Genomic DNA, 24,908 nt, shown 5'->3' with positions numbered 1-24,908 from the left:
CGTCCATCGCACCTTCCTCCTCTTCTCCCTGGGGGACAGGTCTTCCCGGCTGCGCTGCAATGGACCCCTGGCTTCTCAAGCATCTCTGCGCAATGGGAACGCTCACACTGCTGCGTGCCGTCAGCTGGTTTTGAAGCTGGCCACTGCTGGTGAGGGTAACAACAGCGTCCCCATGGCCTCCCGCTGCCCACCTGTCCCCTGCCACCGCCTCGGACCCCCAACCCGCAGTCCCAGTTCGGGGCCCGGCGGTGCCTCGGCGGAGGCCTTCATGCCGCGGTTGTCCTGTCTACGCTGAGAAGAGACAGCAGCTCCTGGCGCTGTGCCGGGGCCTGGCCTACGCCTCCCGGGCCTTCCTCCAGCAGCCTCACAGGGGCAAGCCAGCCTCTGCGTCCAAGCACATGCAAACAGACGTGGCGGCTGAAGCAGAGACCTGGCTGTCGGCTACCACAGAGACCCAGCTCTCGGCCACCACAGAGCCAGCTGTCGGCTACCTCGGAGGACAAGCAGCGGAAGCAGAGGTCCACCCCATTGGTGAGGGAGGAGGAGGAGGGAGCGGGGCAGCCCCGGGGGGCGACAGGAGGCAAGTGGGAGGCGGAAAACGCCTGTCGCCTCTTCCCCGGCGAGGTGTGAGAGGTGCGGAAAGATTTCACCCGCCAGCCGGGCGAGCAGCTCGCCGCCTGGCTGCTCCGGTGCTGGGACATGGGGGCCAGCGGCCTGGCTCTGGAGGGCCGGGAAGTGCAGCAGCTGGGGTCCCTCACAAGGGACCATCCTATCGACGGGGAGATCAGGAGGGGGGTGGCTGCCCGCAGCCTCTGGAGGCGGCTCCTCTGGGGCATGAAGGAGAAGTATCCCTTCAAGGAGGATCTACGAGGGGAAGTGGACCACCACCGAGGAAGGTGGCCTACAGTGACCTAGACAACGACTGGGTCTCCAAAGACCCAGATGACATCTGGTGCCCACAGGCCGTGTGGCAGCAGCCGGTGTGGGCCGCGATGCCGGCCTACGCCTGCGCCCTGGTGCTGAGGGACTGGCTGGATGCCGAGGCGCCCACCATGGGGGAGCTGTCCTGCTGGGCCCTCCGCGCCCAGGAGAGCCTCTCTGTCTGCAGCACCTGCCACCGCCAGCAGCTCCAGCCCCAGGAGCTGTAAATAAAACAGAGAATATACAAATAAATAAATCATAAAGCTGTGCCTGCTGCTCTTCCTGCCTCCTCCTACCCTCATAAACTCCTTTGGAAGATATCTGTGTATGTTTTGCATATGCATATATACACATATATATGCATATACACATATATATACATATATGTGTATATGCATATATATGTGTATATATATACACATATACTTCTTTGTTTTATATATACACATACATGTTTATGTGTATACATACATACTTACATATCCCCGTATATATGTTTTGCATATACGTATACATCCATATACAGGTTTTGCCTATGCATATACATATATATTGTATATATGAGTATATATTTAGGTACATATACCTATGTATGATGTGTATGCATGTTTGTACATACGCATGTATGTCTATTTAGGCATACCTACATATAGCCATAGAGGTCCACATACATGGTTTGTATGCACATATAGATGTTTATGTACACATATACATATATTCCTGTGCCTCTACATACATATGTTTGCTATGTATGCAGGCACATATGTATATATGTTTTGCATGTACACACATATATATATTCTGTATAAACATGTATTTCTCTCGGTGCATCTCTGTGTTGTACGTAAGCTCGTGTTTTGCGTACGCAGATAGGTACCTATACCGCACCTACACCGCTCTCCGCGGCCCCTGCGCAGCAGCGCCGAGGCCGAGGCCGGGCCGCGCCGCGTCCCCATGGCAACGGCCGGCGGCTGGCGCCCGGCTGCGGGCCGCTCTCGCCGTTTGCCGCCGGGCCGGGCCGGGCCGGGCCGGGGGTGGGGGGAGCAGGTGAGAGCGGGACGTTTTGGGGGTGCCCGGGGCGGTGGGAGCGCTGCGGGGGTCGGGAAGGAGGGGGGGTGCCCCGACAAGCGGCGAAGGCGTGGGAGCGGCGGGGCCGAGGGGCTGGTGGGCGGCGGGCGGCCCCCGGCCGGCGGTGTGGTGGAGAGGGGGAACCCTCGTGGAGAAACGTTGAAAGAGGCACCCGAAGTCTTCAATAGATGTTAATCCCGTTAACGTGTGTGTTTGCCCAGTATGTCTTGTGGCCAGACCGAAAGTGTCATCAAGAAAATCGTTCGCGAAATCGGACAAGAATGCGCCGCCCAGGGACAAACCATTTCTGAAGCCTTGGTGGCGTTCATGGTAAGCGCAAATTAAATGTTTAGGGTGGTTTTTTTTATTATTATTATTTATTTCATCTGGGTGTTTTTCTAATCTGTTTTTCAAATTCTGTTGTGATCCGTAAAATATTAAGACAAATATGTATTGATAGCATACAGATCAGAAGTTTCAAACCTGGGTGCCCGTAGCTTGGCAGTTCAGACCGGTTTTAAGGCTTTCGTGAGGCAGGAGCTTAATTTTACATATGATGAATAGTTCCCCCGAAGTTGCCGACTGACACTGCTCGGACTGAATGACGTGAAGTGAGGACTTCAACATTCCTTTGGTCTTACAAGTCAACAAACCTCAAATGGCAGCTCCACGGCAGCCTGCCCGGGCTGGGATGGCGGCAGCCGAGGCTTTCTGGGGTGACTTGAACTTTGAAACATTTTGGTTTCTGAGAACCCGCATTGGGAAGTATAAAGGGGCATTCAGTGATATTCAGTATAGGGTCCTAAAAACCTGAGAAAGTATTTCATTCCTCTGAAATGCCATCTATGTGAATATAAGGCCCTGAAAAGGCTGCAGGTCCTGAGTCCTGGGAACTCTTTGAGCTCCAACTCAGAGTTCTCCCTCAGTTTTCTTCTACAGGCATATAAACCATTTTTTCTTTCTAAAGTGAAAATGAGAAGTGTTCCCAAGTTTTAATAACATTTCTTCCCACTCTCGTAAATGAACAAAAAGGCATGACACATAGGTGAATGTTTATTGCAGCAGCTATATTTATTCTTTGATGTTTACCTCTTCCCTCTGTTGTGATGGATTCTTTTGTTTGTTTCTCTGTTTAGGCAGGGCCAGGTAGTATAAATGGGCTGAATATTTGAAGGAGTGGGCTTGGATCCCACTTAAACTGAAAATGAAATTGAATCAATCTCAGTGTTGTCCTTGGTAAACAACTATAAGTATGCTAAAGAACATTAGACACTTTGGCATCTCCTCTTAGGAGACGCAGCACCGCTGCAGAATATAGTCTGAATGCATCTGCAAATCTGTGTCTGCAGAAAGATGGAGCTAGGTTCTTTCATTATTGGTGGTATAAGAACAGAATCAGCTCTTGATAAACTTGTATATGAATGTAAATGGTTCACAGCAGTACTGTTAGTCTGCCATTTCTCTTCCTAAAGGTGACACCATGGCTTTAAAAAATACATTGGTCTCAAAAGCAGTATTAATCAATTAAGCAAGAAAAATTTCATGGGTAAAAAACTTTCGCATGTGGCTGGCAAGATACCAGCATGCATACCAGCTGCAAACATGCACATATTTCCCCATATGCAGAATACTATGAATTTTTTGTCCAAATGGTAAACATTTATACTGATGCGTACAACACCAACTGAGAAGTCTATAAACCACAATGATGGATTTTTATAAAATTTGACTTAGAAAAATATTTTTCCAGGAAATTTTTAAAGGAGCTGTATTTAAATATTCTTCTGCAAAGTTTGCATCACAAGTAGATTTTTTTCCCACTTATGTCTGAGAACTGAGATTGAACCTGGCAAGGTGTGAAATGAAGTAACTTTGTTTCATTATCAAAAATTGAAATGGAAAAAAAGACTAGTAAAGAAATAGTGACTGCATCTGAGATTTTTCAGAAAACAAAAGGCTAGTTGCAAACAGTATATGTTGAGATATAAATTAATAGCTTTCTTGTGGCAATCTCTAGGTGAAAGCTGTTGTTTTAGATCCAAGAAATGACTTTAATGTGGATGAAAGCCTTACAAAAAAAGATGTCCAAAATCTTATCCAGGTAATTCTGACATGATGTTGAAAGTCAGTACTTCGCTAAGACTATAGCATTATTTGCTACCTGTTCCTGTAACTAAAATGCCATTTTATTTTGATATGAACACTTTCAAAATTTTAATGCTGCTTTATTCTCATGGTTCTGTAGCTAAAGACTGGAGTATGTGTTCCCTCATGTTAGTAAATGCCTTATACTTCATAGTATTCATAGTATGTTGAGATGAATGGTAGGGAGGGGGCTCTACTGCTGTTGTGAAACCCGTAGCATAGTCACTGTCAGTTCAGATGTTTCCCTCACAATGAGAAAGAACTCACTTCTGTCTCTCTTAGCTCTGTGTTACCAGGCTGCTTGACACAACAAACCCATCCCTGAGCACAATTAAGATGCAAGTTTACTTTGATATGAACTATGCAAACCGAGGTAATTTCAAATATGTTTTCATAGAAGAAGTTGTTGCTGAGTTTAGGATTTAATATCTCTCTCTGTAGGGCTAATAATCATTCCTGTTAAATGACTGCTGGCAGTAAAGCAAAATAAAAATCCCTGGAGAAATGTGCTATATAGGAGTATGGTGTTTCAGTATGGATATAGTAGGGAAAAAATGTAGCTTAGATTTGAGAGTACACTCATCTCATCCTGTCTGAGAGACTTACTGAATGTAATGTATTAGATTGCTTGAGAACAGTTATGCTTTCGGTGCAGTGTCTAGCTGCCTTCAGCAAGAAAAACTTGCGCTGCACCTGTGCATCTGAAAGAGAACCAGTACCCAGAACTGCACTCATGTATCTGAAAGAGAACTTGATGTTTTATCAGTATCCCTAATTGAGATGAGCAATCTTGAACAATCAGTTACAGTTTTAACCAAGTATGTTTTGGTCTCGTCAGTGGTAACTTCACACGGTCTGAGAATGGAAATGTGGAAGAAAAATGAGATGGGGAGAATGTCTCTGCTGTAAATGTAACTTCAGATCTCAGTGGGATAGTGAGGGCTGGCTGGGACGCACAAGACAAAACAAAAGTAGACAAAAAATAAACATTTCTGTGTGGGGAGGTCATGAAAATGTTTTCTTGTTAGCATGAATTAAAACCAAAAATTGGCAAAACTAGAAAGCTGCTCCAAAGTCTTCTGGACTCAGTAAGCTCAATAAGTCCAGTAAGATTCTGAGACCCTGAGTAGTGTTCAGATTTGGGCACTTGCTGCTTAATTTGGCCTGAATAGTTCTCTGGACTCTACTGACTGATATTAGTCATGCTAATTATGTTAATGTTTAACTCCACTGTTGTTAATTATAAGGGTACGGTACCTTGAACACCTCTTCCATATATCTGTGCTTCAGAAACCTTAAGTTGGTGGTCTGACTGTGGAAATGAATTGCACCCTCTGTATAAGCCAAATTCCAAAGAATTTAGATAGCACTTTCTAACAGTCCTTCTCTCCTAGCTGAATTACTGAGTGAGCAGCACCGTGTTCTGGAGGGAAGGCTGGCTCCTGTGGTCAGAGATATCACAGATAGTCATCCTCGTGTGCAAGAAGAAATGGAGAATGTGTATCGAAAGATCGTTAGCTATGTGCTGCTGAGCTCTGGCCTGGGATCCCCAACAGATATTGAGGTTGTCAGGGAGGTAACAGGTCAGTAAACTCCCAGCTGTGAAATTGGGCTTTTCTTATTGAAAAAGAACATTTCACCTTTTCTTTGCTGATCTTTAGATACAGATGTGGTAAACTGTGATGAATGCTTACTACCCAAACTGTCACTGCTCAACCCTGAAGCCTAAATTTGCCATGGATTTCCTACTTTCTGCAGTTGTTCAGGAGAGGGTATTTTTGCTTGTTTAATGATTTTCTTTTCTGTTCCCTCATATTGAGGATTTCCTCACTCTTTCTAATGCTTCTAGCTGCCTTGCAGAGTGTATTCCCCCAGACAGAGATGATTACTTTCATCTCACTCAGTAAGAAGAACAAAGAGCAACAGCTGAAAAATCTTGCCATGCTAGTCACAGGAATTCGGTTGTACAACAAGGAATGCAGGAAAGGAGGAAGCAGCATTGATGACTGTAAGTAGACAACTGCATTTGGGCTGTGTATTTCCAATTAATTCCTCCTGGCCTTCTTCACTGGAGCGGCTCCAATAATATCCCATCTCTAGATAAACAGCTTTGACTCAGGGTCTGTAAACCTGAAGGAAAAGTACATATTTGGCATTTAATTATAGGTTTCCATGTAGGCTACTACTTTTTAGCTAAGAGGGAGCCCTATGTGATTGTTGTGGAAGGATTATATGTATTAACTTCATGCACTAACTTACCTCATGATAACTTTTCCCCGATCCCTTGCCATTAAGTGAATTAAATATGTAATGTTTGCCTTTAAAAGCACGTAATTAAAATCTTGAAAGGACACTGTGAATCCAGTTACAATTTTCTGTTGCATATGTGTAATGAGAAGTGATAAAAGTTGCTGGGGCATTTTCTGTATTCTGACAATTTAGAGTAACCTCTTCAGATTCTTAACACGTTCTCAAAAATCTTTTGCATTTTGAATCCTCGTCAGTGGAAATGTTTTTGTGAATATGCATGTAGTATTGTAGCTCAGTGTGGAGACTTCTTTGTAAGAAAGGTCTGCAGCCCAGTTTTAGAAGAAACTGAGAACTGAAAATGGTGCAGATGATTGCCTAAAGTCTCTCAGGAACCCATGTCAGTAGTATCAACTGAACTGCACATACTATAAAGCAAGATTTCTCGCAGTCCTTGACTTGACTGTGATATTTCCACACCTGTAATTCTGACTATTTGGAACCACTTCACTAGTAAGATACAGTGGTTGAATCTAGTATGCATTTGGAAATGCATGAATATAAGGACAAAACTTAGAAATTTTATTGGAAGTCTACTTTGCTCAGATACTGCACTGTAATCTCTTGCTGATGATTTAAATAATTCTTTTTATATATATTCATATTTATTCTATATAAACAGTGCCAGCCATTCTGAATGAAGCCATTCCGTCAGCTACACGGACTGTTGATGAAGGTCTTAATACTTGCCATATGCTAGCCCACCGGTACACAGCTCTGTTGGAATCCATGCAGGAAGACCAACACAGATATATGCAGCTTAGTTCTTTTAAATTAAAAGAAGCACTGTTCAGTGTGAGACAATATGAGGCCTTCCTTTGCATCCTTCTGGTGAGATACCCTCATGTTATATCCTGTGGGCTTTTATTGCAGATGGAACATATTCAACTTACCTACTTGTACAGGACAGAAATATAAGAAAAATGATTCAGAAATCACTGAAATCATATTTATCTCAATATATGAGAACCTACATCATCTGTCATGATGAACTTTGTACCTAACTTGCTGGGTTTGGCTACTGTCATGTGAAAGACAAAATGAATTGTTTGCTGCAGTGTGACTGTGCTTCCATTTCATTTCTGGAGGTTTCCTTTTTTGGTTTAATTTCATTAACAAAGGACTAAAAAAGTAGGACTTTTTTCTTGTTTGCATACTGATACTCACTCTGTCCCAAAAGGCATGTGTCATAGTTTAACCCCAGCCAGCAACTGAGCACCACGCAGCCGCTGGCTCACTCCTCCCCCCTCCCAGTGGGATGGGGAGGAGAATCGAAAAAAAGACGTAAAACATGGGTTGAGATAAGAATGGTTTAATAACTAAAGTAAAATAAAATATAATAATAACAACAATAATAATAAAAATATAATAATAATAATAATGAAAAGGAATATTAAAAAAAAAAACAACCCTAAGAAAAGACAAGTGAAGCACAATGCAATTGCTCACCACCCGCTGACCGATGCCCAAGCAGCGATCTGCCCCTCCCGGCCAACTCCCCCCAGTTTATATACTGAGCATGATGTTCTATGGTATGGAATACCCCTTTGGCTAGTTCAGGTCAGCTGCCCCGGCTATGCTCCCTCCCAGCTTCTTGCACACCTGCTTGCTGGCAGAGCGCGGGAAACTGAAAAGTCCTTGACTTAGGATAAGCGCTACTTAGCAACAACTAAAACATCAGAGCGTTATCAACATTATTCTCACACTAAATCCAAAACACAGCACTGTACCAGCTACTAAGAAGAAAATTAACTCTATCCCAGCCGAAACCATGACAGCACGAGTGAAGAAATCTCCTTGTTCAATCCATAAATCACCTCAATTTTAGTCTGCAGACATCCCCAACACATATGGAGTCATCAGAAGTCTTTGAAGAATACAATTTAAATTCTTGAAACTTGTTCTGTTTATGAAGACCTTTTAAATTGTCTTTTGAGAAACTGCAGGGTTTTATTAGTTTTTCCTGTATATCATAATGCTTGGAAAAATATTTCTCTTTTAAATTTTTTTCAGTTCTCTTCACTATAAAAATGTAGAGGTTTTCTATAAAAATTACTAGTATATGTTTGAGAGAAACACCTGGTTTTATACCTGAACATTTAGGGAAAAATGTATTTTGTGGAAAGTTAGGGTGCATTTCATTCCTTAAAACAGTTGTCTGAAAATAGTTGAATGAAGAGATCCAAGTAAATACTTATTACTAAATACTTGATTTTTTGACTGTCATACTTCTTATCTGAAGTAAGTGCTCTTTCCAGTCTGATGCAATTACAAGTGCTCAAGAAGTTGAAAAGATGAATGTGCAGTTCACAGCAACAATGGAGCAGTTGAAAAACACAGTGCAGAATAAGGTTTCCATAGATACCAAAGAAGTTTTTGTAAGTATTTTGAATGGAAAACCTATTTCTTCTTAATTATAAAAAATTACTAAAGTATTACGAAATACTTTACCAGTGTATTTTTGCATAGTTTGTGTTAAAGAAAAAGGCTACATTATTTTCTTGCTATTATAACAGCATCTGTGATTTTTGAAGGGGCAACTAAACTAAAAGACTCAAGGTAAAATAAAAGCAAGGTACAAACAGGGGGAGAAAGAATTAAATGGTATTTTACTCAAAGTGTCTTGAGTCATCGGTCAGTATTTGTAGATTTACAGTGATATTTTCCTGGTGTCTGTAAATATTCTCCTGTTCCTTGCAGAAATAGTAAGAACACAATGATGACTGATAACAGCACATCAGAGTGTGATTCTCTTAAAGTCCCTTCAGATAGTAATTCCTGTAACTACAGTATGACTCCTTGATATCATTTTTCTAAACAAATCAAGTTTCTGCCCCTCCCAATGGCTTCTGAACCTGTTGGCCAGTTTCAGTCAAATTTGTCAAAGTCCGGAGATCTCAAAATATGTCATTTTCTGCAAGTTTTGTGAAAAACAAACAACTAGAGAGACACAATTAGAGCCTCCCTAAGATCAAGTCTGAAATGGGAATGCCACAATTACCTGCTGGTTTATGTGCTGTCTGGCCAGTGAGCAGCCACATACTGCTGCATGATCGATGTTCTGTACTGTTTCACCCTTAGTTGGGAGATATAGGACACGGGAAGGAGGTGTTGGAGGCAGAGGGAATGAGTGATGCGAACTGCAAGTATTGTGAAGGAGGGTGCTCGGTGACCCTGTGAAAATCTGGGATTATTATGATGGCATGATGTAAAGGAAATGGGAGAGAAATATGTCAGAAACCAGCTTCATTTAATTTGCTTTTCATGGAAGAGGTCATTATTTTGTGTGATATGTCTATCATTTTAATTCCTTGTAGTTAGCTGTTGAACTAGCATGCAGTTCATACATATGTTAGGTTGTATTTCATCCTTCCAAACAAATCATTAGAAAGCAAAATAAAGTCTACTGTGGAGGAGGGAGGAAGGAAGATCATGCCCCCCCCCACCTACTCATAGTATTTTTTACACTCCCCGTAAGGGCATCTGAGCTGGAAACTCATGGGAACGGCACTTAAACTGAGGTACATCTCAGATGTGATCTGACACTTCAGTTTATGTGTACTTGTGATTTTATAAGCCAGATGTTCTCATTTGGAGAGCATTTTCCCCTCTCGTCCAGCTGCTCAAAGCAGTTTTTTCTCTTCTTCTGTATCTTCGTGGGGCTTAAGTGACTGATATACATGTTACCCTTTTCCCTAGAAGCTGTCTGCTGTTGTCTGCTTCCTTCCTACATTTTCTTCTCTTTTCAGGTTGATTAGTTGTTTTTTCTTCTCTGCTGAGGACAGAATATGTAATGTCTTTTGATTTCAGGTCTTCTGCAGGCAGAGATTTCTCTATTAACCCACCATTTAAGTAGTTCTTCTTGTCTTCAGCTAGTTGCTGAGAAGCTGGATCCTCTACAAATGTAGAGAAGCAGGGCATTCTGCTTTTTAAAAACCGTAGCATAAGGCTTATATTTGTAGTACACATTTGTTTTAGGAAACATAGTAGATTTCATTAATATTCTTTGTTTATTCTAGTAAGAATGATTTTGATCTTGCTGCCCTTCAAAGAATCATAGAATCATATGATTTATGTTTCCTTTGGTTTCTTCCATTTTTGTAGCCATAACATTTCCCACAGCATTAGTGACGTAGATGAATTCCAGAGCTGACTCTGTTGGCTGTTCTTGTAATAATGTTGTTAACATGCATAAAATATAATGTTGTTGGTGTGAATTTCAGATTTGTTGAATCTCTTCCCATAAATGCTCTGTGTGTTTAGATGTAACAGGGCATGTATTATGTCACTCTCATTGAAATCAGCATTTACACTCAAAGCTCATAGGCTGCTTCTGCGTGTGTGCACACTTGCATGTCAGCATTGCTGCTGGGAATGGCAGCTTCCAGTTTTGTCCTGACCCCCACACCACTCTGAAGAGGCTTGCACCCCATTAATTTGACACACATGATGGCCTGGGGGCTGTGGTACCAAGTCACTCTGGAAGCAGGGCAGAAAAGAAAACCTGGTAGTTTGTTTGTACATATAGGTGTGGTTTTACTTCATTTGGTAGTTAACCAGGTACATTTCTTCTGGTCCTTCTTATTCCTGTACACCTTATTTTCAGTTATAAAACTGTATTGTCAGTGGGGCGCTCAACTCCAAGCATGGTCTCAGAGTAACATATTTGGGAAAGGCTTTGGAGTAAAATGTAGAAAAGTACCATTCTGGCCTACGGGCCTACATGCTGGACGTACGTGCTTTAGGCGTACATGATGGGAGCTCCTCTTACAATGCCCAGGAGTTCCCCTGGAACTTCTGAACGCTGAAGGCCTTGGAGATCAGCCCTGCTTTGTTCATAGCAGGGATTGTTGTGCACAGCACTTGGGTTATGCTGCAGACATAAAACAGAGCTGGATTTCAGATAATTTTCTTTATTTTCTAGCCTCTCTTTGTTGCACTTTCTAACCTCTGGACCAGCTTTCAGGATGAGATACTACTGCTAAGCTTCCTCACAAATATGACTAACAATCTGCAACAGTTCTCGGAAATCCAATCACAGCTTTTTCCTGAGGAAGTGCTGACATCTCTTCTGGAAGGGGTGACTGTGAAAAGTGATGAGGAAAGGATAAGAGAAACCATGGGTACTGGAAGTTATTACTTTTTCATTTTTCTTCATTTTCCAAGATTTTGTGGTTTGAATTTTCTTTACAGAAGGTGCTACACATTGACTTTTTAATAATCAGAATTTGCCCAGTAAATTAAAATGAGTCTTGTAGTGTGTGCATTTATTTTTCATGTAGTGTAGTTTGGGCTTTTATTTTTATATATAAAATTAAAATATAGCTACTATATACAAACATACCTTATAAAATGGCAGAATGATCAGAGAGGAATATTTCTACATTTTTTTGAAATTTCTTAAGTTTGTTTATATCTTTTTATACCTTTCAGAACTTCTGAAATGGAGGGGGGAATAAAAAAGCTAATTTAAAGGGGCTTTGGTTACCAGAAGTATTTGTTTGTAAGATGGTATCCCTATCAACCAAGTTATACTCCAGGGGATTTGTAATGCATGAGTGGGTGAAAACAAAATAGAAGAATAAGGTATTACCTTCCTGTTGTTGTCCCCTGTTTCCAAAGAAGACTAATGCTACTAAAGAAGGCTCCTGCAGGACTGATTTTTCAGTAGGATCTCTCTTAAGGCAGGGCTAAAGTTTGGCTTTTGGGATCTTGGCACTGCACGTCATCCTGTGAAGACCAGAGTAATCCAGTCATCCTGCAACATTATTATATTTTAAACATCTGATGTCTTGTTACTGAAATCCTTCCTTTGTTAAACCTTTTCTTAGGAACCAGAGTGAATATTTCTGATTTCAAGAACCAAGAATGGCTTTTTCCAGAGACTACTGATAATTTTGATCAGTTGCTAATCCAGTACCATGGTTTCTGTGCACATGCAATTGGTGTGAAAGGCCTCACCCTCCCAGGTATGCTTTGTAGTTAGGTCTTTTCCATACTTTCTATGTACACAAGTACTAGGGAAGATGTAAAGACATATTCTGAATGCATCATCTTATGTCAAAGCTGGAGTACTGTATTTTCATGTTTGTAATTTTCACCCCAGATAATTTATTTCCCCTGCTGAAATATTTTTCTTTTAAAAATACACAAATAAACTGCCCTAAATAGAAGGTAGGAGGGCTTCAAGAGAACATAGGCGCAAGCAAGCAGAGGCAGAAACAAGATGGGGTGGATAAATGTTTCCTCCTGTTATATGTGCATCTGTATAATCTACACTGCAGCTGAATGCAGGTTTATTTACTGTTGTTAACGTGTTTTAATACAGGCATAGGAAAATGGTCATTCCTTCTATTTTGTGTATCCATGTGTTGCAAACACACCCATTCATGCCTACATCATATGTATTATTAAATAGTCATTATAAAGTACTAAAAATCTTCTCTGAAAAGAATGCAAAAGTGCACTTGATTAAGTCAACTAATCGTAGGAAATTTTTTGGTGTCTTCTAGGGTCATTTGTCTTGAAAGCAAGTCTTATTTCAGCTGCCCCATCAGTTCATGTTTTCTGTCTCCCTATCCTTTATAGAATTTATCCATATAGAAGTTTTTTAAACTTACAGGAGGCTGGGAGGAAAATATTGCCATTACTTGGCAGCATTAAAAACCAGATATTTTAATGGCAGTGTAAATTACTTACACTATTTAGTATTGCATATGAGAACAACTGTCCTGGGTTGGACTGAAGGTCTCTCTAGCCCTGTATCCGATTTCTGCATGTGGACAGTCATGAACACTTGAAGATTATGAGAAATCAAGTAGGAATGATCCTTCCTTAATTATATCCTTCCCTGTTCTAGCAGTTAGCGGTTATGGGATTTCCTCAGATAAATGTTGAGTTTGTAACCTTTGTTGAGTAATCCTTGATAGAGGTTTTTCATTTATCTAATTGCTTTTTGAATCCATTTAGAGTTTGCCATGGGATATTCTTATTGTCAAGAGTCCCACAATTATAATTATATATACTATGAAAAGGTACCTCTTTTTGAGACGGTTTTAAGCTCTGGCTTGATAATTTCATCAAAAGACCTGATAGTCTTTCTATTAGGAAAATTATCAAATAGTAATTTTATATTGCACGCAATTAATGGTTTTATAACCCCATATCATTTTATTTCTTTTCAATTGCTTCTTTTTAATGCTGAAGAGGCCTCTTTCTTTAACCCCTCCTTCTGTGAAAGGTATTCCAAGCCTCTGATCACTCCCAACTCCCTTCATTTTACTTATTCTGTTGTGTTGGAACAAAATGTAGGATTACAAAGGTAGCATATAGGTTGTTATGTTGGTTTTCTTCTCCCCCTCTGTTTGCATCCTAATAATTCCTGACATTCTTTTTGCTTTTTTGATTGCCACTGAGTAGTGCCATTAAGTATTTTCGAGGCACTGTCCATGATGATTCTAGGTCTTTCCCGCGCAATGACAGCTGAAGCAGAGACTGCCACTGTCCTTGAGCTCAATTTGTGTTTTCCTATATAAGTTATTTGGCCTTTATTGACATCTCATTTTCTCTGTTAATTTGTTGTCCAGCTTCTCAGCTGCTTCATCTGCTTCTTCAGTTAATTTCAGTATTATGCCCTTTGGTATAAATGGACTGCTGATCTGCAATCAAATATTTTCTGGAGATTATAGGGAAAACATTTGTGGATATGGGCTGTTTTCTTATACCTTTGCTATAGGTGTTTTATCTGTTGTTTTTCTGACAGACATGCACTAAGGCATGCTGGATGTGAACTGATCAAAAGCAGTTGTACTGACCTAACAAAATAGACTTTTCTTTATTTAAAAAAGCTTACTTTCAGGGATTTATTCTGATTTCAGAAAAAAGGAAGTGAAACTGACTTGAGGGAAACACAGAATCTTGATTACAAATGTCTTTTGTATTGGATATCATACTGTTGACTATTTTATTTTGTGGGGTTTGTTCTGGGGTTTTTTTAGGAAATCCTGCTATTGGCATTTTGAAGCACAGGGAGAGATGTTATGTTTTCAGTTCCAAAGAAGCTGCATACATCTTTGCTCAAGATCCAGATAAGTTCATTCAACTGAATGTAGAAAAAGCAAAAGAACATGCAGAGCTAATTCAACTGCTCGAGCTTCGTCATCAGTTTGAATACCTTGCTCCGTATGCACAGGTACACATTGACGATGCCTCTTGCTGAACAGCTGTTGGGTCACTGGTTGATCTGTCCTAGGACTTAAAGAGAACAGATGATACCCATCTTTAGGAAAGAAGTATAATCATCTGCCTATCATACAGAATGCCTGAAGGTCCATCTTTTCCAGGTCTTCAGCGTGTCGATAAGAAACGTTTCCCCTTAATGTTGTTCTCACTTTATCTCTTCATAGGAGAATATGTAGAACCAAAGGACTGTGGCAGCAATAAAAGCTGTTTGTCCTTAGCCTAGGAAGATCCTGTGTCTGATGTTTCTCTTCCTCATTTTTGCAAAAGTAGCTTAAAGCTTTTTGCAAAAGTAAATAAATGCAATAGAAGATAAGCCAGATACCATATTAACTGGAGCTTTAGCTTAGCAGTTCATCAGTATGTGCTGGATGAGGGTGTAGTGATATCTGGCAACAGGAATTATGGAATATACTACAAAATGAAAGGGGACTCATTAATAATGAATATGACAGTGCTACTATGTGAAATCCAAACACTTGATTTGGATTCACAGATATTCTCTGTGGTCCATTGTGAATTCTAGGTCCCTAGCAATGGAAAGAATGTAGTCTTGAACTGGCCCTTGGTGAGAAAGATATAGATTATATCCCAGCTCTGGCAGAGATATAAGCACTTCTCCTAATTATGATTTGTGATTTTTAGTCCATTCGTAAGACAAACTGAGGTGCCTGCATTATAAAATACTGGTGGTGGTGGGACCCTTTTTTACCAAAATCGAATGATTAAGCACTCACTCGGGATGTGGGAGTCTGAAATTCAGCTGTGGCCTCTGCTAAAAGGGTTTTCTGTCAGAAATTAAATCCATCAGATACTTCATGGTTTCTTCTTTTTAGTGGAGGCAGGGGGAACAAAAATATTGTTGAATGTAAAAATCATTATCCACTTCTGGTTTGCAGGTTTGCAGGTTTCTATTTGCTTTTATAAAGTAGCATATCCATATGCTATGTTGCTTAGATGTCTGTATTCTTCTCATTAATGCCTTGCTTGGTTTTGTTGTTTTTTTTTTTCATTCAGGCCAGAAATGCAGACAAACGTTTGATGAAACCAACCACAAAATGTGACATTAGTACTCAGACTGATACTCATATCTTGCCTCCAACTATTGTGACATCCTACGAATGGAATGAATGGGAACTGAGAAGAAAAGCTATAAAATTGGTTTGTATTGTTATTACCAGATTCTCATTGTTGGATAACAAAGTTCAGAATAAATTATTGTAAACTTTTGTTCCTTGCAACATAAATCTAACTTTATTCAAAGACGCACACTTCGTTACAACTGGCTCAATATTTTTTTCCTAGGTATTTTCTCTCCTTATTTCTAGACTTTGTTATTCTCCCACTTTTTCCATAATTTTTCCCAGTTTTTTGAGCAGTAGTTCCACTGCTAAGTCTATTCATTCCAAATTTTTCAGTTGCCTTCTTTAAGTAATAAGAGTTTGTTAATTCGCATTGAATTTTAAAGTTGTTTCTCTACACTCAAATAAATTTAACAGGTTGAAGAGATTGCTATATACTTTCTTTGTAAAAAAAAAAAAAGGTTGCAGAAAGGTTTGGGTCAGGCAAAACTTTATTGCAAGTTGAGCAATTTATATTAATATTCATCACCATCAAGTAAGAGGAGGAAAAATGTAGTAACTGGCAGACAGAATGGTGAGGAATACCTTTGGATGTGTTTAACCATGCAGAAGCTTTCTTTGAGCTAACTTATCCATCCTTGAAAGGTATCAAAGCATGAGGCCTTTTTTTTTCTTTTTTCTTTTTTTTTTCCGTAATGAAATACTTTTCATTTTAATCTGATTCTTCATGTTTGCTAAAACCAATTCTGCTTTTTTTTGGGAAAAAAAATAATCCCTCTTTCATGTAGGACCTGAGAGGTAAGAAATAGAGCAAGTAGGTTTTCTGTTGTATATACAAGCCAGAGGAAATGTTTGTTATACTATCATGATGATTTACTGATGGATTGGAAATCACAGTGTGCCCACAGAAGGTTGGCCGCATACATAAAAGCTTTTAAAGTAACAATATATATTTTAAAAGCTTCTTTCTAGGGTTTGCCAGCACATGCAGTTGTCAAGGTATAGCACCTGATTTTCACAATTCAATCAAAATGAACTTGTGAGTACAGGGAATATTGCAGTTACCAATATCAACTGGACACAGAATACTGCAGGGCTGATTTTTTTTTTCTGTGAACAGATGCACTATGGCGGCCTGTGGTCTGCTGTGCAGCCTATTTCCTTTCTGTTGTTCTTTTTGCCATGAAATCTCCGACATGATAAAAGGAAACCAAAATTTTGGACTGAGAAGTCTTGCCAGTGTTAACTGGCTTATAAAGGATTCTAAGTAATAGTCGTTACTGAGGTATGTAAAGAAGCCCGTTAGGTTTACAAGAGGCCTAGCTAAAAGCCTCCTTTGCTTCTGTAATGGACAAAAGTACATAAATAAATGTAAGATGTGGTCAGTGGTTTATCTTTAGCATAAGCAAAGGTGGATGTTTTCCAATAGCTGAGCATGAAGACCATGCACAAGCAAATTTGTAGCTTGTTAGTTTGAAAAATTTAGAGAAAGTACTTTAAAGTACTAAGGGTGTTTTAGCCTCAACTGTCCATATGGGAGATTAGTGACGCTGAGTTGAAACAAAAAATCCCAGATGCATGCAAAAGTGTTTTCTCTACAGTGACTATGCTGAATTTGTAATATGGAGGTGATACGACATTTAGAATCAAAGTGCTAAAGTATCAGAAATAATAGCTTACCAATGCATCTGTGAATTTGATACTTTAGGGGACCATTGGGCATATTTGCGGGTTTTGTTAGAGGATGATCTCAGATGCCTTGGGCTTTTTTTCTGTTGTTCATACTTAGCCAGAAAACTTGTAGTGATACGAAGTGTTAAAATATGAGTTTGTTAGAACACCTATTTGATGTTAGAAGAAAAATTTTCAGCTCACATTTGTTTCTCTGTGCAAGCATAGTTCCTTGCAACAGCATACATTCAGTTTTCAGGAGGGATAAACTTAACAGAGAAACAGTACCTCATGCCTGCTCTTGTTTTAATTGTCATTAAAACCCTCAGAAAAAAAGACTAAAATATTGTCTTTTTTTCCTGCCGTCTCTTCTGTAAGTTCCTTATCGTTCTTTTCTGTATTTTCCTTGATGACACTGTGCATAAGATTCAGTTGTAGATTAAGGTACCAAAATGTGTCTACATATAGGCGCTTCAACTTCCACTCCAGTTGAGAGAGACCTAGCTAGTGGAGTCTGGAGAGTAGTTTGACTCACCCTGATATGAACACCGAATTTGGCCAACTTAATCACTCTCCAGCTTCCACTGACTCCAGTCTCCGCTGACTGGACTGGACTCCAGTGACTTTCTCACTTACATGTAGGGGTCTGGATCCCACCACATGAGACTGTATTTTGTATATTTCGGTGACAACATGATGTCATACGATTTACAGTGTTTTACATCCTTGCTGACATAGAAGGCTCCTGGAATAAGGAACATTTTGTTGCTTCAAGTGCTGACTTTGTAATATTAACACTTTGTGAGAAGTGGTTTTGTTGTATCTACAGCAGTTTCTGTGATTAAACAGAGCTTTAATCATAAATTACCTTACCTTTTGCCCCTTGCCAGGGTTAATAAGCAATGTCTTGAAAGAAGGCATTTTTTCCCTTTTATCTGGTACTTTGTGACACCAGCACCTAAACCTCATCACATTTGGTTTGAAACCAGACAAAGGCTTCATCCTGTAGTTTGGTTATCCACAATATTCGGGATCCTCAAGCTTGTTTTAGGTTTCAGATGCCCGAAGAGATTTATCTGCCTGCCATCCCATCCAGTGTGCTTTCAGACTGATTGAAATTAATTTGAAGCGCTGGAAGAGCTTAACATGAAAACAACATTTTATTCTAAGAAAACAAAGGCTCCAGCATTTAACAAAATTTGAAGCACAGTGACCAAAGGAAAACACGAAAGCAGTAAGAGGCCAACTTAAAATTGTGTGGGCTACATGGAGTGCTGTTCACACATCCCGTTAGTTCAGGAGTTATCAAATCACAGTTGCAACCGTGTATTGATAGTAGGGTGAAGTGGGCCACGTTCCAGGTTTGTGAAGCACATAGATGTAAAATATACAAACACACCTAAGTATACAGTTGTGCTAAAATGTTCCAACAAAATTTTGCTTAATCTGATTCTTTTTGTGTCTTTAGGCCAATTTGCGCCGCAAATTAACTCGTGCCATGCAGGCTGACCTCAGCCATATGAGAAGAGAGAACTCCACCCAAGTGTACTTGCCAAAAGATGTTAGCACCCAGACTAAGCGTGACAACTCAAGCAACGTACCCAGGCCACAGATTTTCTTGGAAGGTCTCCAAGGAGGATCATCTCCTACTACTCATATGGTCAAAGTAGACTTAACAAGAGCATTAGATGAAACCTAAGTGAAAATGAGAAACCTAAAGATATATATTGAATGTATACATAAAAATCCCTGCATATATCTGAATTAAGATACAAAAGATTTTACTGTGTCTGTTGATTCCAGAAGCAGTTGATTTATTTCATTCATCTTATCTGTTGGGGCTGCTGACTGGCATTAAATGATAGAAATGATAAGCCTGAAGCACCCAGATTTTGAACAGCAATTTAGAATCAAGATGTTCCCAAAGACTTTAACTTAAACTAACATTTAAATGCGTAGTGTGTGTTCTGGGATTTTCTTGAGGTTTTAATACAATGATTGCTTGCTGAAACACTGTCGTTAAGAGCCATGTCTTTGGGACATGAAAAGTATAATGTAAGACAAATAGCTTTTATGAGATGTGGGGCCAATGCTGCAGCTCCTACGGAGGCGTAATTCCCATTGGTGTGAAATAAAACTGATCCGAAGGGAGTCACCCGAATGTAACAGCTCCACCCTTAGAGCAGAATCGTCAAGAAGGTAAAACCAGCAAAATGAAATCAGTCTAGGTCCTTGGGCCTGTCCATCTGTGCTGTCGTTAACCCAAGCGTGTTTGCACGGTAATAGGCGTGACGAGCGTAGGCCAAGGCATGCAGGTCGTGAAGAGGGAATCTATCATCTCAGACGGCTCTGGCAGCCTTTTAGGTCTCTAGTAATTTCTGTATTCATTGGCTAAACGGTGTGCTGGTGAGCACACCAGAAACCATGGGAACTTGACTTTGGGGCACCTTTTCGAAAGCTCTGTTTCACTCGTGTTTGAAAAACTAAAGCACAACAGGAAAAGGTTTTTAGCTTTATTTCACTGTGGCAGGGAAGTGTTGCCTCCGGTGGCATGGCGACCTGGTTCAGGAACGACACGGCGGCCAATCTCAGGCCGCTCGGGCCATCAGCTCACAGACACCAATGTGGTGGACGACAAATGGCGTTTATTGGTGAGTAGCACAGCATTATATAGCTTGGGTTTACAGTGTCACTTCCGTCTGCTTACGTCATAGGCTAAACGCTATTGGCTATCCGGAGAGGGGCCCTATATTTCCGTACAACGCGATATCTTCCGACCGCCAAGCCCTAACTATCCACATTTCCCCCCTCCTTATGTTTAACTAAATAGGCTAATTCTTATTTACACTTTATAACAATCTTAAAAAGTATATGTCATAAATTTGAATAAAAAACATAAGGCACAGTAAACGGGTGAAAGTTAGGAGGTAATTGGTAATAATGGGGTATAAGTTGGGGTAACTTTAGGGATAACTGGGGGTAACACTGAGTAGGTATATTCTTAAAGCAGCTGCTGGTGTTCTACCAACATAACGTTGACCTTCTCTAGCCGGCTCTTGACGAACGACACGATTCTATTCAGTATACAGGGCCCAAAGATCAGTGTCATCATGATTATCGCGATCGGCCCTATCAAGGTAGATATCAGGGTGGTTAACCATGGCGAATGGTTAAACCATGATTCAAACCACCCTTGTTGGGCTTCCCTGTCTCTTTTTCTTTTTTCTAGACCCTCTCTAAGTTTGGCCATGGTATCTCTAACAACCCCAGTGTTATCTGCGTATACGCAACATTCCTCTCCTAATGCAGCACATATTCCACCTCGTTGTAGAAACATGAGATCCAATCCTCTACGGTTTTGTAAAACTACTTCCGACAACGATCTTAATGACGTTTCTAAAGCGCTGATCGATTGTTCTATTCGAGCTAAATCTTCATCCACTGTTATTCTGAGGGAATGAAACTTTTGGTTCTGTTCGACTAATGAGGCTATTCCTGTTCCTGCCCCTGCGGTTCCTATAGCTAGTAGGGTAGCTATGGTCAAAGCAGTAAAGGGTTCTCGCTTTTGTATATGATGAGAAGTTAAAAGGGTTTGATAATTATATACAAATTCCTCAGGATGATACATGATTCTTGGAATAATCATTACTTGTACACAAAATTCATTACTTCCATTGAACTGCTTAAGAGATATGCATGGGGTAACTCCAGTTTTTGAGCATATCCATTTAGTATTATTGGCAGGAACTAGCCAATCTGATTTCAATCCCTTTCCTAATGTGGTCTCGTTTGTACATAAACGCCTTTTCTCGAGGGGTATTTCGCCGACACATGTGCCCTGTCCCGATACATATTGCATCGTTATTCCTGGGTTGTTCGCAGTGTTCCATACACATTGTGTAGGATCAGACCCATTCACTAGTTCTGGGTCAGAGGGTATACCTACTGCTTCATAAAAAGGGGGCCTTATGTCATAGCAAAGCCAGCAGTTTGTTGTCATATTTGGATTTGTAGAGTTCAATATCTGGTATGTTGAGTTTAACAGCTTCTATAGGGGGGGCATTTCAAATTCTAAAGTATTCAGAGTCTCGGTGTTATCGGGAGCCGCGTCCTCGGTATTATTTTTGGTGTTATGTATTAAAGGTCTAGATGTTTGTGGGTTAAGAACCGGGTTAGGCCCGATTGCTTGGGGTGCTTGTTGCATGGTCCTAGTGATCTGTATCACTACTCCTGGATCTTTGAAAGCGTTATGAATAAATACTGACCACATTTTTCCTACAATCCAACCCGTATTAGCCGGGTTTTGGATTTCCAAAATCAAATGGGAACAAGTACCTCTTTCAGCCAGTAATCCATCGCGTGCAAATTTTGGATGGTTACACCTATTTGGTCCCCATCTTACCCGCAAAAATTCGTCTTCCTTTTCTGGTTTCCATCTATCGCTTGTCACAATGGTCTCGCATCCCCAATATCCACAAAACCAATATCCTGGATAGTTACAATAACTCTTTCCTGGGTTTGAACTGGGACACCAATATGTTCCCCATATTGACTTAGGTCCTCCAATTTTGGAGAATAAATCGAAATTTGTTATCGTAAAAGTTGGGGCACCTACTGTTACGTTTTCTCTTATCACTCGATCACTTGCAAAGTCCCGTAGGATCCACCTGTATGGCTGATGGTGATGGTAATCTAATTCTGCCTGTCCTATAGTGACAAGCTCCAAAATCAAGATCACACAAAGGCATCGCAGCCCCCCCTTGCGGAGGCTATTCGGCCGTTGTCTGGGTTCTGCCAGTGCGGAACTCCCAGGCTTGGACAGGACGCTTGCCAACTTGTCATCTTCTCTTGTCACTGGGGTGTACGTGTTACGGGGGTGTCCGATGATCCAGCCCTTCACAAGGGCTTCCATCCTCCTTGTTGGTCCGGGAGCGTCCTCCCCGCCGGGCTGGTCCTGCCGCTCCGGCCGCCGTTCACCCAATTCCAGGCGAGTCTCCCGGGTTTCGGCACCACTTGTTGCCTCCGGTGGCGTGGCGACCTGGTCCAGGAACGACACGGCGGCCAATCCCAGGCCGCTCGGGCCATCAGCTCACAGACACCAAATGTGGTGGACGACAAATGGCGTTTATTGGTGAGCAGCACAGCATTATATAGCTTGGGTTTACAGTGTCACTTCCGTCTGCTTACATCATAGGCTAAACGCTATTGGCTATCCGGAGAGGGGCCCTATATTGCCGTACAATGCGATATCTTCCGACCGCCAAGCCCTAACTATCCACAGGGAAGTATGTGCCGGGGCTGATCAACGCAACTGCAGTTAGTATTTCTGTTTGTGAAAACCTGAATCATTTGAGCTTTAAGACGAAACATCTTCTCAAATGGAAGTAGGGGGTATTTTAAAACAGAGAGACTTTTCACAACAACAAAGAGCTCCACAAATGATCTGTATCTGCAAAACGTCCAGGCGTGCAATTGTGATTGCATAGGGTGTGCTAAGGTTTCCAAATCTCTTCTTTGGTCAGGTGCAGCACGGTTTCCTGGGTCATTGTTACACAAGCTTGTGACAATGAAGTTCGAAGATTCAAGCTGCTGGGTCATTTTGCTGTGGCATTGTGCAGGATAGCATTCTCTTTTTGTTTAACTGTCTCCAAGGTATCTGGCTTCACTTTTTAAAGTTACATAGCTGGGACAAATCCATAAAGCATTATTTAAAAAAAAAAGGACCAAGAGGGGAGCACAGAAGGAACTTAGCTAAAAGGTTTTCCACTAGGTGATTTTCTCTGTTGTGAAAATAATCAGTAGCAGCCAGAAGTGCTGCTCCCCCATGTTTTTAAATTATGAGCTGGCACCGATTTTTAGATTTATTAATAAAAATATGAATGCTATTACCAGCTGCAGCTTTTTTTTCCAGAGAAGAATACCCTGTTGCTGCTTTATCAAATACTTTTTGTTGTTGTCATCTCTATATGCTTTTTATCATCATTTGCTTTGAACCTTTTATGTTAAAGTTTTTACTTTGAACCAACAAACTGGTATTTCAAGAAGCCATAAATGCATTTAATTAAAAGAAAACTGATGAGTGAAAATCCCTTTTATCCTACTTACTCTGTTCTTTTCCATTGGAGAAGGTACTGCGGTATTGTAAAATACTGGGGAATACAATTGTAATCTGCATCTCAGTTTTGGCACAGCAGAAACATGTCAGTACCTAAGACCTTACTCCTGGCGATGAGAAATATGTGTGTGAGATTCCTGGGTGTTTACTACCAATAAAATAGTTCAGAAAAAAAGGTGAGGTTACTTTTCAAAATGGCTTTACTCGTGTGAAAGGGGAGACAATGTTCCGTTGATGCCCATTTGAACCTGAGTTTGTTTTTATTTGAATCTGGTTCTTCTGTTCTGCTGGTGCACTGGCGAGCATGCTCACGATGGCAAGACCACGCCATACATAGCCTCGTAGCCAGGGGTTCGGTAACAAGTGCAACGCTCGCAATTATCAGGCTTTAAGGTTATTCAAAGGGTAGCTCATCATAGCCACTGGCATCCTTTGCATTTACAGCCGGTTTTTGGGGATTTTCTCCTTTTTAGGTGTTGCTGGTTGGGGAGCACAAGACAGACACATAGACAGCAGAAGATACGCAGATTGCTGCATATTTCACTTGAATTCCTTAAGCTTTACTCAATAATTTGCATGCATCAAGACAGTCATTAAAATCACCTGGCGGTTTTATGCCTGCCTGTGTTGCTGCACAGATTAAAACACCGCTCCATCCGCAAATCCTTCCGAGCCTCCTCAGCCTCCGAAGCAAGGCACGGCACACGGCCTCCGTTCCCACCGCGCTGCCTCTGCTGCCGGGCGGCCCCTTCTGGGCGGGGAGCCGAGCCCCAGGTGGGCGCCCAGGCCCCCCCCACCCCCCGCGGCGCCGGGGCCGCTCTCACACACCGCCGGGACCCCGGGTACCGGCGCCGCGCCGCACGCTTTCCCTGGCGCACTGGCGGCAGAGAAGCGCATTAGCCGGGTAGAGGTTGCGAGGGGAAGCAAATGTGCGAGGAGGTGTAAATGTGCGAGTAGGTGTACGTACGTGTGCTCAGGCAGCAGGCGTCAGAAAAAGAGCACTGCTCCTGCTGCGGCAGTAAAGCCGCTGCCTCGCCCTACTGCTGCACCCCCCCGCCGCACCCCTCCGCGCCCAGCCCCTCCTCGGAACTTCTCCCCTCCCGGGGGCTCACGGCGTGCCCCGCCGCGGTAAACGCTGAGAGTAACCAGCTCTGACTGACTGACTGACTGACTGACAGGAGAGACAGGCGACAACCCGCCCGCCGGGCCCAGCCCCGACCCATCGCCTACCCGGGGCGGGAAGGGGGAAGAGAGAGGATATCTAGGCGAGACGGACCTCCGACTCTATGGTGAAACGAGGGAGGCGGGGCGCTCTAGGCGGCCGCGCCGTACTCTATGGTGTAATGGGAGGAGCGGCGGGG

At 41.6% G+C, this 24,908-nt stretch overlaps 1 protein-coding gene across 1 annotated transcript; it reads left to right on the top strand.

The window, feature by feature from the left end:
* Positions 1 to 2,211: 2,211 nt before the first annotated feature.
* Positions 2,212 to 19,131, top strand: CFAP206 (cilia and flagella associated protein 206). The gene is made up of 12 exons (XM_050893673.1): positions 2,212 to 2,319; positions 4,007 to 4,090; positions 4,417 to 4,507; positions 5,529 to 5,717; positions 5,984 to 6,142; positions 7,064 to 7,272; positions 8,700 to 8,819; positions 11,366 to 11,564; positions 12,273 to 12,410; positions 14,439 to 14,632; positions 15,697 to 15,840; positions 18,901 to 19,131. The coding sequence occupies exons 1-12, from the start codon at positions 2,212 to 2,214 to the stop codon at positions 19,129 to 19,131; spliced, it is 1,866 nt and encodes a 621-aa protein (XP_050749630.1).
* Positions 19,132 to 24,908: the final 5,777 nt, after the last annotated feature.

Source organism: Gymnogyps californianus, chromosome 3 (assembly GCF_018139145.2).
Source record: "Gymnogyps californianus isolate 813 chromosome 3, ASM1813914v2, whole genome shotgun sequence".
NCBI classification, from domain to species: Eukaryota; Metazoa; Chordata; class Aves; order Accipitriformes; family Cathartidae; genus Gymnogyps; species Gymnogyps californianus.
The sequence above is the reverse complement of the archived record's forward strand: the minus strand, read 5'-3'. Positions and strand labels throughout refer to the sequence as shown.